Raw genomic sequence first — 13914 nt, 5'->3', positions numbered from 1 at the left:
TCCGGCGTCCTGGGGCACCAGGGTGAGTAGATGGCAGTAGTATCGAGTCCCCAGGTGGTGCACAGTAAACGCCCACTTTGTGTGTGGTTCAGTCTCTCTGCAGCTGCAGAATGTTAGGATTGTTCCACTTGGCCGGCAGAGCTCGCTCAAAGCACAGCTATCTTGCCGCTGGTGAGTTCACGCCCTCTCAAGTTCACTTTAGTAGATGGTGTAGGAATTAGGGCCAGAATTAGCTTGATGAGGTTATGTACTACGTTTATCAACACACATTTCTTGTGCTGTAATCTATGTCCTGCTACAATAGAAATGGTTGAGAAATAATGATGGAAGCGTTCTTCTTAAGAGAGTCTTAATGGTCCAGAAGAGCAAGTACGTCCTACTAGGAAAGGTCAAAGATTCCAGGGTAGAACTAAGTTCCATTATTTTTACTAGCACAGTGGTAACATTTTACAGAAACTGAAAAAATATTCAAGTATCCCTCTAACAAGTGCATTATAATAAATACTCAATGTATCCATGGCAGAGTACCTTTATCTTGCTGGAGCTAAGGTAATTGTTGTGAGACTAGACGGCTTAGGTCACCGAACAAAAACTAAAGGTGTACTCCTGATTTGTTGGAAAGTGAGGCATAGTTCTAGTATGTAGGTGCATGGACTAGATCAACAATTCAAGAGTAGTTTCACAAACCAAACAAATACATCTAACTCTTCCTACCTAATCCATAACCAGGCCTGAAAACTTCTCACCCACTTGCTACGGCGAGTCCGATTTAATCAGGTCTAGGTATTTATCGGACCTACTCGTCCATTCCAGCAGGTGAACCTAAACTGGAAAGGAACAGATGTTGTGTTCATTCAGAAAGTGAATGAGCAATAAAGACACATTAAATCTTGTTTTTGTCTTGACACAATTGTTGTCTGGTCAATGACAGAGGTCAAATGTCAGTTTGCCTTTTTACTAATTGCTGCTTAACTTAGCCTGGAAAATTGTGTTTACTTTTCTTTCTCTTATTACAGCTAAAGGTTTTTGTCAAGTGATTGTGAAACAAAAGGCTGTAAGATGTCAGTTTTCTTTTCAAATTCACAACATTTAAAAATCTTGTAAACAAAAAGTACCCATATTAAAAAATATATCTGGAATTACGAAAGCACATTTTTTATTTCTTTTTATTTCAGAAAGTCTGATGCAAACCTAGATTTAAATAGGAGCAAAACAAATCAGAACACTTAACTTGATGATGTGCAAATGTATATTTTCAGGCACTCTATTGCTAAACATTGTTTGCACACTATATAGTTTTATTTTAAAAAGTGCATGTCAGTGGGACATTTTATGGCTATTTCAATGAAAAATTTCTGCTTTTCAAATGTGCGCTACCCCTTCATGCTTAAGGTATGTATTTATTAAAAGTGATTGTTTTTAAACATAATTTGAGAAACATTCCTGCCCCTGTACTTATGACAATGCTGTTAAGGAACTAAAAACAATTCAGCGGTCATGTGCATCTTATATTATTATTATTATTATTTATGAATCTTGTAGAGCGCACGGCTACCCCCAACGGGGGTGTCCCGGCGCTGAAACTGTAAGCAGGAGGAAAGGATCTACCTATATTGATGAAAATAGCCACGTCTTCAGACGGCTACGAAACAGTGCCTCAGAGGGAGCAAATCTGAGGTCTATAGGTAAGCTGTTCCAATGTTTGGCAGCGAGGACTGCAAAGGCTCTGCCGCCCATTCTAGTACGGCGGAATCGCGGAACAATCATGAGGCGTAGATTATTGGAACGTAAGCATCTGACTGAGTGAGATGATATTAATCTCTTTCTTAGATATTCCGGTCCAGTACCGTTCAGAGCCCGGAAAGCAAGAGTGAGTATTTTAAACTTGATACGACTGGCTATTGGGAGCCAGTGGAGCTCTTTGCGAAACGCAGAAATCGAGTGTCGGAAGGGGATGTTGCCAATCAGTCTCGCCGCCGCATTTTGAACTATTTGTAGGCGTTCATTTTGGTACAGAGGGGCCCCAGCGTAAAGGCTGTTGGCATAGTCCAAATGGGAGGTAATTAAGGCCTGTGTGACCGTTCTGCGAGCGTCTATCGGCAGGAATGGGAAGATCTTTCTCATCATCCTTAATTTTCCAAAACAGGCTGCCGTAACCTTGTTAATTTGAGGGCTGCAGGAGAGCGTGTCGTCGAACTGGAACCCCAGGTTGCGAGCGGAGTGGACCGGGATGGGGGGGGGGGGGGGGGTTGAGTACCGTTGGCCACCACAATGTGGAGGGTATGGATGTTTTTTGATTGAAAAACAAGACCTCCGTCTTGTCGGTGTTAAGTCGAAGATGGTTGGAAGCCATCCAAGAGCAGATTTCGCCCAGACAGTAGCGGAAGCTAGAGAGGCTGGAATCAGCGTGATCTCTGAAAGAAAATATCAGCTGTGTATCATCAGCATAAGAGATCACTCTGATACCGCATGATTCAACTACCTTGGCCAAAGGGGCCAGATAGACATTAAAGAATAATGGACTCAACGCCGAGCCCTGCGGGACTCCACAGACAAGTGGTTTGCACTCAGATTTGAACGGTCTAAGAAGGACCCTCTGCGTTAGTCCTTGGAGAAAGGAGCTAATCCACAACAGGGCAGAGCCGCCCAGTCCAATCTGCTCCAATCGCTCTAAAAGTATTTTGTGGGACACCGTATCGAAAGCGGCGGATAGGTCGAGTAGGACCAACATGGCTTCCTCGCCCCTATCCACACATTCTCGAATAGTCTCCGACACTTCTAGCAGTGCGGTTTCCGTACTAAAACCCGTGCGTAAACCTGACTGGGAGTCATAGAGTAAAGAATTGGTCTCCAAATATTCTGCGAGTTGTAGTTGGACGGCCTTTTCCAAGACCTTAGCTGGTTTCGGAAGGAGGGAAATGGGCCGGTAATTGCAAAATTGCGTGGGGTCCGCATCTGTTTTCTTCAGGATAGGCACAAGCATGACTTCTTTCCAAGCAGTGGGAAATTGACCTAGATGTAATGAGGCATTCCATATAGAAGTAAGTGGCTCTATCAATAAGGTAGCAAGATCACTCATGACCTTAGGGGGGGCAGGATCCAGAGGGGAACCTGATTTGCACTGTGTAAGTAATTTAAGTGCAAGATCTGGGGTGATGTCCTTAAACGCAACTAGGGCAGGAGCAATGTCATGGCTGCTTGAGACAGGGGAAAAGGATTGTTCGGATGCAGAGACTGGAGGAAAGGAAGATGAGATTTTCTCTTTTTTTTTTTTTTTTTTTTTTTTCTCCCCTGAAAGAAATCTGATAGCCCATTGCAAAGAGACTGGTTGGATAGATTATTAGGTGTCATGGCAGGGGGTTTGACAAAGTCTTTAACAATATTAAACAGGGTTTTTGCCGAGTTGTCTGCACGTTTAATTTGCAAGGCAAAAAACTCTCTCATGGCAGACTTTTTTAGTTTAGTAAATTTCTTTAAAGCCGTTCTGTAAATACTTTTTGCCTCTGTATCATATGTTAGTCTCCAGCTGCGTTCTAATTTTTTGCAGCGGCTTTTTTCTTCACGCAAGGCCTCTGAGAACCAAGGAGCTGAGGGGCGGGATCTCGCAGACAAAACTGGTAGGGATGGGGCAATACCGTCAATAACAGACAGTAAGGTCGCATTGAACTTGGTAACGCAAACATCGATGTCTTCTATGTGAGGCTCCAGGGGGCATCTAAAGACAGGCTCTAAGGCAGTGCACGTAACTTTGTGCCATTTTCTCCTGTGGTCTGTTCCCAGTTCCACCGGAATCGGTGCTGGAGGAAGTGGGATGTCGACCGAGAGAAGATAATGGTCGGACCAGGTAAGGGGAAGGGTAGGGTGGGTGATGGTACCCGGGAGATTAGAGAAAATTAGGTCCAATGTATGGCCGGCCACGTGAGTCGGGCCTTGGATTAGTTGCGTCAGGCTCAGGCTCTGAAGAGAATCTAAGAATCGGATAGCTTGGGAACAAGTAGGATCATCGGCATGTAGGTTGAAATCACCTAGTACTAAGAAGTGCGGGTGTTTGAGAGACCGATCTGTTATTATATGAACCAGCTGCGTTAGAGAGGAGGGAGACGCTTTTGGTGGGTTGTAGACTAGAATGCCGGTTAAGTAGACCGCCGCGGAGTCTGCAATCGAAAAATACATGGCTTCAATCAGCCCAATGTTAGTAAGTTTTTTGATGGTGATATTGAGGTGAGATTTAAACATGATGGGCAATCCACCCCCCGTTTTACCTTCTCGGTTGATGCCCAAGAAACGATAGTCCGGGGGGGGGTGGCTAGATAGATATCTGGATTTGAAGTGTTTTTTGTCCAAGACTCCGTGAGGAATAATATGTCCCAGCTGTAGGTGGTTAGAGTAGACCAAATTTCATTTGCGTGGCGGGGGAGAGATCTGCAATTGATCAAAGCTGCTTTTAATATACGTATAGTGCTCGGGGTGGGAGTTAGTGGCGGAATGCGTTCACTCCAGGGAGGGAGAATCAAGTTGCACTGTAAGCAATGAAAGGAGTGGCCGTCTAAATTATTTGGGGGGCAGTGGGCCGAAGCTGCACAGGAGCCCGATCCTAATTGTATGAGCTGTTCTCTGGTCCAGCTTACACGGTTCTTGTTCGTCAGCTGGACAGGGGTACTGGCCCTAGGCCCGTGCCAGGCGCGGACGGGCGCAGACGGGCTTGCCTTAGGCGCGCCTTTGGCGCGCCCGCTGCGCGGACGTGCAGGTAGTTTGTGTTTATACATGACAGGAGGGTGGGAATCGTCCAGAAGCTGGACCGCTACCCTGCCTTGCCCAAGATGGCGGCGGTTATTCCGCGACTACCGGCGTCAGCACCTCAATTCGGCTGCGCCGGTAGAATCGGGCAATGAATAAGACCCTGGAGGTGAAGTAGTTCTCACCTTCTAGGTCGCGTTATGTGGCTAGATTTGAAATCAAACAAGTGATTTTTGTACAGCAGACATGCTGAACTCACATGTTTGAAGTTGCTCTCGTATGTGATAAAGAAGAAAATGGCGGCTCAATGAATTAAAATATTTGCCCAGGATCACTTGATTTGAAACCAGTTTATGGGCCAAGAGCCTTCTAATTAGGTCGAGTAGATCTTCTAAGTCACTAGACCTGCAGGTCTAGTAACATTTTTATGATTTTTCAAGTCCTGCTAATCTGAGGCTTCTGATGACCGTGCTGGCAGAGTACCAAGGAAGTTCTTTAAAATTAGGCCTCAGAAGATGATGTGCCTCAAGGTGGCAACCCGCTTGGAGATCCATAGCTGGAAAGCCAGGAAGAACGGTGTAAAGCAGACTCAACGCAGAGGCTTCCTCATCAACAGGGAGAAAAGGCAAGCACCAGGCCACGTCCTGGGTTTGATGGGATCCTCTAATCCTGCAGTGCATCTTCAAATGCTGCTGTATTCTGCCTTTCAGCCTGGGCATCGATCATGGTTTTTGGTACATCTGCGTGGGTACATGATTGACTGTACTAATGATTTGAGGTGGGGGACCCACTATCCTGGGCAGCATAACTCCTGTCACACCAGTGCACACAACATACTGAGTCACTGTGCCTTAACCAGGGGCTGCCAGGCACAGCCAATTGTGCCCTGGTCCAGAGGTGGATGGGATTTTCGGCAACCGCTTGTGGCTAAAGCTGATCTGGAGTGGTATGAAAGAGAAGGACATTTTCGAAGAAGATGGTTGGGCAGTGGCGGAGGTGATTAAGGAAGGAGTAGGTGACACAGATGTGAATTCTATTCGATGAGATCTAGAAAAATGAGAAAATTGAATAAATGTATTAGATTGTGTGAGATGGTATGAAATAACATGAGGCTGTTTATAAGGGGTTGGGAAAGAACTGGTTGTTATAAAAAGAACAAAAGAGGAGTGATCAAGAAACTATTAGGTGGTATAAATGAACATTATGGGAGATTAACAGTAGATAAGGAAGAAGTAGATGTGTTGAAGTGTTAGATCAAGGATCAAGAGATCTGTGAGACAAGTTTAAAAGGTAACAAGGGGGTAAGAGTGAGACACTAAAATCTACTGTAGTAAGGAGGATTAAACAATTGTTGATGAGAAAGAGGAAATGATGAAGAGGGACTGGGGGGGGTGGTTTAGAGAGGAGAAAAGATAGAAGAATAATTCAGTTTGGAGTTTGTTCCGTAAGAGAAGGATGTGGTCCCCAGAGGGTGTTCTCACCAGAGGCTTGAATCATTTATGTTTGCTGTTACAGAAAAAGAAAACTGGTTAGCTTTTTAAGGTGGTATGGGAACATTTTCTTTATCTGTAGGGTACTTTAATTTTCCTTCAAACACTGAGGTGTTGCGAGGAAAAGATCATCCTTTTCAAATGTGTTGTAATGGTCGTCCTGAAGAGCCTCATGTTGTACTTCTGTTTTTGTGTTTTAAAGTCTTTGAGTTTTACATATACAACATTTTTTATGGGATGTGTCAAGATCTACAAAATAGATCCAATCGTGGAACACTACAAGACCTGTTGAGTTCAGCAAATCAAGTGGAAGTTAAGTTCAAAGAAAGAGTACCATTCACAACAGACTTTAAATAAGAAGTGAAAATGTACTAAAGAAGGATATGTAATCTACCTCCATACTTAGCACCAGGGATGGAGAGAAGAGTTGTACTTATATAATGGGTAGAGGTAATAGCCGAGAAAGTAGCCAGCCACTGTAACTAAAATATAATGGGAAGGATCAGTTTGAGTGAATAAAACATGTAGGAGTACACCAAAAGTGAAAGAGGTGATAAACCTAAAACAAAAATAGGAAAATGAGGACCATAGCATATAAGGTGTTGAACCACAATCAGCGATTCAGGGCTTGATGTTCTCATGTCCTTTTAGAACAATCTGTGTGGAAACTAGTTATGAAAAGTCAGATCAAGGTAGAAGGTAACTACTTTGTTATTATCAACGATTCCTTGTGATCTCTCTATTCTCTTGGACAAATTTAACACTTGTTGTTTACATCATGACCTGGAAATTAATAGTAACAAAACTAAGTACATGGTCTTTGGTGCCAAGAGGAAAATGCCCAAGAGTAAGGTTTTCTTAAGCGGGGGGAGGCATTGGATAAGGTACAGGAGTTAGACTATTTGGGCACAAGATTGGAGATTCCTATAGATGGGTACCCCAGGTACAGAAAAGTGTTATGACTTTAAAACCAAGAACAGGGTCGATCATAAAATGTGCCAATAGATCATCCACGTTTGCTATCCCTCCCACCCCCTTGGAGATATACAAGATTCAAGCTTGTGGGGGAGCTATGTATGGGGCAGATTTATGGTGGCACTTTAACACCCTTGAAAAACCTGAAAATGCCTTTATAAAGAACGCTTTGAGACTCCCCACCAGTGCCCTGACGCTGCCAATTAGATTGAATCTAAACCTAACATAAATTTCATACACCGCATTGCATATTGAAAATTGGCTATTCAAGTTGGGTCTGGAAGATTTCTGGTTGCAGCCTTCTGCATTACCCCAAGGAGCTGGGGATAAACTGAAAACGTCCTTCTCGAATCTTGTGCTAGGCGCCAAACCTTCTGCTGCATCCCCTGGTATCCTCCTAGACTCCTTAATGTTTAAATATGTACCACAGTATGAGCAAAACCTGAATATGGTTATTAACCTTGCTGCATGTGCACTTTATGTAAAATTTATTTTAGGCACCTTACCGTTGGCCACGTTACCCACTCCTGGATGAAAAAGGGAAACTAATCAAACCTGTGCCAGATGGGTTGTCAAGTACCAGAGAATATTGAACACTTGTTGCTTTTCTGTAAGGGCTAACTAAACCACGATTAAGCGGGATCATTCCTCTTTGTAAACTTCTTGCTTTAGGGCACCGCCTCAGCCCTTCGAGTATGTAAAACCAACACCAGAGACTGTGGTGTATTCATTTGCGAGATACTTGTCTGCTATATGCCACATTGGGTCGAATGCTCTTTAAAACAGTAAGCATATCTTTGCACACCTAATATCTTGTCCCAACTGCATTTGATTGATTTCAAATCATTTTTGTTGTTTTACCAAATTTGTTTTATAGGAATAGAATTGTCCTTATTTGGAAATCTTTTTAGCTTTGAGATGTTTTTTTTTAAAAAAATGTGCACCGTTTTTTTTATGTATTTTAAAACATGGTGAGACTTGTATTGATCTGTAATTTCTCACACAATTTTGTATTACCTAAAAAAAATTTTTGAATGAATTTGTATCAAGGAAATATGATGATGATTAAATTATAGACACCCTGACACTGTAAAGCTTGTATTTTAAACTTTGAAACCAAAATGTGTGTCCTTTGCAATTTTTTTTCTTCTCAATATGGCTTTTATGATACGTTTATTACTCATCTTGGTGATCCGACTGATTCAAGAATTTCTTGAGTAAACCATGCAGACCGTGCTAAAGTGATCTGTGATCCATGAGTTTTAATATATTTTTTTTAAACCATTTCCCTGTGTTGGTGCTTTGTAAAACCACAGTTAAAAAAATTAGTGTCTAGAAATTCAACTCTGTACTATAAAACACATTTAGGTCCGTCCATTTTGAATCTACTGTATCTCTATGTAACACTTAATTTAAGCCTGTTTATAATTTTTTGATAAGTTGTGTATGCAAATGGTAACTTCTGTTGATAATGGTGAATGCCTTATGATGATATTATCATTGCAAATATTTCCTACATTTAGCCACAGCCATATGACGAAGAAAGGTGGAAAACATTTTGCCTGGGGGAAAAAATTAATTCTGATCTTGCTTCTTCGTTGTTGAACACTGAGAATGAAAACCCAGGCATTGATTATATAAAGGTGTGTAGAACCCTCTTCCAATGTAAGTAAATCATTAAAACCCAAAAAAAATTTGCCTGTTCTTAGAATCTTTTAGTAATGTTTGTCATTTTTTCAGACTCTCCTGCATAGGATGGTCAAGTGCTATAATTGATTTTAAGTGAAAGGTATCTGGCAAATGTTGCATTCTTCTTTTTTTTCCCTCCTTCATCTTACCACTATAATGGCATTGAGCTTCTGTAGTTTTCATTAACTGTGCCCAGGTCCGAAGACTTATGGATGAAGGGTTACCCTTTGGATAGGTTTGTCCAGCCACTAGCTTCCATGTTCTTTGGCACACTATTGTTATCATTTATATAGCCAATAGTCTGCTGCATATGACTGGCTTGAAGCAACACCACCCACGTTACTCTGTTTTCAAGTGCTGATCTGCATTGAAGCATGAAACCTGACTGCACACTCTGAAGCTCACCCTGTGTGTATGTGTACATGTACACACTCCTGATATTCCTTGTGTGGTGCATTATGATTACACAAAAAACACTAAGACAGACGTCTGATAGAACAAAAGTAGGGGTTTCCAGAAACCAAACGTATACTCTAAATGTTTGGTATTCTGTTTCCCTTCTCTTCAAGTGTGGCCACAGTATTCTATGTAAAACCAGAGACAGAAGTCTGGTGGAGGACAAAGCAGGTCCTTCAGCAGCCAGATAAATGTGCCCCAAAGTGTTATAAACCCAGCAGACCTGTCAATCAGGATTCAACACTGTAATGTCAAAAATGACCCTAACAGCCCTCACCCTGCATATTTTGTGAGGTTCAGAGGAGTCCTCTCTGCTCAGTCATGTCAGCCTATGGTTTGCTGCTAGGAAGCAGTTATTCAAATGCTAATCCCATGGCTGGAAGACGTTTGAGAGTAAATGCAAATTAGCCTCCCGGAACCTCCGGTGTGGGGAAAAGGTAACTTTCTAAATGCTGCTTAAAAAAATATTTATAAAAAATTCGACTATCGACTTTTTGTTTTTAACAGTATTAGATATTAGAGATACAGTATTAGTATTTTGATCTGTGCTCTTTTTTTCTACATAGGACAACTAGGCCTGCAACAGTGAAAATAGCATCTGATAGAGACATCTAGCCGCAGATTCCTTACCTTTGAATTCTCCCCAGGAGCTGGAATGGATCTGGAAAATGTTTCACAGCAGTACCTCTACCCGTCGGTAGAGGGCGTCTAGTGACCCACAGTGATATTGTCCACCTGATGTGATGCCGGCGGGGTTCCATATAAGCCCTTCCCTGACACGCTGATGTCAGTTTCTTCTTTCCCCCCACTCCCAACTAGGATCTGGAGAGCGATTCCGCAGTCAGTTTTTTTGGCCTATTTAAACTTTTCGTCGACTTAACATTCTGCCTTTTCGAATTTCATCTGCGTTCAAATCCTGTGGATCTGGTGGACGTCGGATGTCTACCATAGACACTAATAATATTTGTATGTGGTGCCCCTAGAGGAATGAGACTCCTGTCGCCAACTTCGTCTGGAGGTGTTGTGATAACTTCGCATGAAGTTCTTGGCAGTGTTGTCGCGTCGTTCAAGGTAGCGCACCACGTATTGCTTGAGAGCCCGCTCCAGAAGTCCTTACCGTGGCCATCTTTCGACCTTGACATCTAAAGGTATGTTGCGATGTAAGTGGTCAAAGTCCCAGCATTCCCCGACTTTGCTGCATAGGCGCAGCGTCTGATGCCCCTCCTAATCCTCCGATTGAGGAGTCTGGGCAAGAGTTTACCCCATAACCTCACAGTATTCCCTGGAGCCGGGACGACTCTGGACCAGATGCGGGAGTATTATTCCTCCCTTCATGCGATCTTTGGGTCTCCACCTTCCTCTGGTGCGATTTGCAGCACCAAGGAGGTCAAAGGAGCCTTCATTGTATCCACGCCGGCAGGGGTCTCCCTTTGCTTCAGTTAGGCCCTCTGGATCTGTAGTCTGATCCTTGTCCGCTCCGATTAACAGCCCTTCGGTGTTCACACCTACGGCGCCAGTGTTTGCTCAGCCAGCTCTGTTGTCGACGTCAGTGGCTCTGTCTTCTCTACTTCCGACGCAGAGGCGTCGCCACATCGGCACTGGATGGCGTCACCACATCGACTGATGGCGACTGGGGCAGTGCCGGTGGTGCAGTTTGCCTCACATCTTTCCTCCTCCTTCTGAGGAGCCCCTACTGTTTTTCCTCCAGGAGAACACATTTTTGGTTGAGAAGGAGAAGAAATGGGATTTATTTACCCCATGACTGATACTCTCCAACCTCCTCTCGAGGTTAGTTGGCTAAATGAGCTGAGTGAGGCTAGTGGCTTTAACTCCTCCCCATCATCGGGCCTCTTTTATTCTCCCGGCCTCGCAACATAGGTAAGCTCTGCCTTTTCGGAGCTTTTTGAATAGGGCAGCTCTGGTTCTGGAGCTGTAGCTCCCTTCTGTGTGAGGTGGCCATTAACCCATTATTTGGGGTACTCCATCTGGGCCAAACAAGGTTGAGCCTGTTCTCCCCAACAGTGAAGCCCTATAGGATATTTCATTTTGATCTTGGGCTAAGTCTGCTAAGGGGACCCCAGTGGAGTGGCCTGTAGCATATACATTGTTCTTCCCCCGGGGACCCAGCCGGCCTACTCCAGCAGCCTACTCAGCGCAGCTTTGTGGTACAGACTGCTACATCCACCCCTAACATCAGCGCATTTCCTAACGTCCCTCTGGACTGGGAGTCCAGGAGTCTCAATACTTTTGGTTGGCAAATTTTTTCTGCCACCAGTTCCGCCCTGGGGTCACTAAATATCGCTTGTGTTCTGAGCCGGTTTTCTAACACATTAGGGGATTAGTTTCTTGCGCCTCATTTCCCTTCCAGATGAGTCCCGGAACAATCTTACCCTATACACCACGATGGCCAAGTGCTTCATTGGGCATGGATTCCACAGATTCTGTAGGTCGAGCCATGGCTCTTTGTGGCATTCTGCCGTCGTGCCTGGCTACTCCACTCCGGTTTTTCAGAGGCTTTCGATAGTGTACATCTGTTCGGCGCTCATGCAGATTCCGCCTTACAGCATTTTCGGGACAGTCGGGCTGGAATAGAATCTTGATTCTATTTTTCAATACTGCCTGCCTCCCTTATTCCTCCTGTACTAGGCTTGTACAGGAGGATGGTTTCTTTCACATATGAGCCTTTCAAAAGCAGTGCCCATTGGCTTTTTTGTTTTCAATCTCTGCCTACAGGTGGCTATCAATGAACAGGTTATGGTCCCCCATTATTGGGGAAGTATACTACTTTGTGACCTATTGGGCTTCAACGCCTGTTGATGCAAGGTGTTCTGTTATGAATGTGTTTTTTTTTCTACCCAAATTCTGATTAGGGTATTTTGCTTGCATTGTGCGGATAACTGTTGACTTGCTCCCTATCCTACAGGGAACATCGTCTGTATGCCTTATAAGCATTCCTACATATGTTTCTGACACTTAAGTACCTCTTATAGGGGACTTCAAATTATATGCTTTTGGTGAGATAGTGCCGGGGGTTTCTGCTTTGCACCTGTTTTGTCCAGTGTCTTGCTCCTTGCCATGGATTTGATTTTTTACTTTTTACTCTATCTGACATCCTTCCTTCCCTAGCAGATGCAGGGGGACGGGAGGAGTGTAGTCCTTGGCCTACGGTATATTGACTGCTCCTGACCTAGGCAGTGTTCCATCTTAGGTTCTTTTTAAGGACGTTGGCAATTCTTTGTGCTAGCTCTCGCTATGCATTGGCAATAAAGGCTCCTGCCACTTCTCTTTCTCACAAGGTTCCTTGTTGGATTATCTGGTCAGTATCTTTGCTATGGGTGTATTACCCGTCCGACCCTTTATTTCCTGTGCCACCTCCTTTGCAGTCCTTAATCTGCTTCTACCCTGCGTGAAGCTATTTTCTTTTTGCTTTTGGGCAATGCCTTTTACCTTAGTTCCTACAGCAAATACTTCTATGACAGTTAAGATATCAACCATGACACTTTTATCGAACTGTTGTTCTTTAGATGTCACCTCCTACCCCTTTCTTTGGAGTTCATGGCTGTGTTTATCTTTAAGTTTTCTTCTCGAACATGTGTTCCTTGACCACCATCTCTCTTGGCTTTGGTTCGTAAGGAGGTTTGGTGATCTTTTTGGATTGGGCTCACCAATTAGAACGGCTGAATGTCACTGGTTTCACTCCTACACCCATTGATTAACCAATACACCTTGGTATATAATTTAACACTCACACATTTTAAAAACGCTCAGTCACCGGATGATGTCATCAGTGATGTCCTCAGTAATGTCGTCAGTGATATCACTGACCATGTTATGATTGATGTAATATGTGAAGTCCTAAGCAGTGAATTGCGGGGGCGCGAGTTATAGTTAGCTCACTAATTGTAACTACTGAATTTCTCTGGTTTTGTACGAGTGATACCTGAGCCTGACTATAACATCTCTGTAACCTTTGTTTTTTTCAGTGAATGTGAAAATGTGTGTGTGTAACCGCGATTTCCCCTTCTACTTCTTTTAGACGCACAGCTGTATTTCCACCCTGCACACAGCCTCCGTGGGGTTCCTGAGTACTTACCTTGGGTGGTTTTTTGTGCACCCAGCTCCTCTGAGTCTCCTCGTTCAAGTCCCTACTTTGATCGCAGTTCGCATTCCACTTTATTAATATATGGTTTGCCCCCCCCCCCATCCTGGAGACAACTGTATTGTGTGCCTACTTACCTATTGCAATTGAAGTAATCTTGTGCAATTGTGTTGCTATCTCCGGGTAGGAGAGATACCAATGTGTTAGTGAGAGTTGTGTAATAAATAGAAATATATATATATATATAGATAGTACAGGACTTTTTCTTAGCCACTTAAAACAAGACGAGGCAAACCCGCAATTGGTACAAATTTCTTATTTATTGATGCCCAACACCAAAAACCGCCATGACGCGTTTCAGCCCGGAAAGGGCCTTGATCACATGACACTTCTGAGAAAGTGTGTAAATTTAAAGTGAACGCATGCTAAAAAAAACATTAATTGATAACAAACATAGAAGACATACTA

At 43.5% G+C, this 13914-nt stretch overlaps 1 protein-coding gene across 2 annotated transcripts in view; it reads left to right on the top strand.

Moving 5' to 3' along the window:
- Window positions 1-13914, top strand: part of GEMIN2 (gem nuclear organelle associated protein 2) — a 252485-nt gene that overhangs the window by 68189 nt on the left and 170382 nt on the right. The window contains exon 5 of one of the 2 annotated variants that reach the window (XM_086937355.1): window positions 8726-8845. The exons of the other annotated variant lie outside the window; for it this stretch is intronic. Coding sequence (XP_086793481.1) covers window positions 8726-8845 — 120 coding nt within the window. The remainder of the gene's footprint in view (window positions 1-8725; window positions 8846-13914) is intronic. 2 annotated transcript variants of the gene reach the window in all.

This window comes from Lissotriton vulgaris, chromosome 9 (genome assembly GCF_964263255.1).
Source record: "Lissotriton vulgaris chromosome 9, aLisVul1.2, whole genome shotgun sequence".
NCBI lineage: Eukaryota > Metazoa > Chordata > Amphibia > Caudata > Salamandridae > Lissotriton > Lissotriton vulgaris.
Note: the sequence above shows the minus strand (reverse complement) of the source record. Positions and strands in the feature narration are given on the sequence as shown.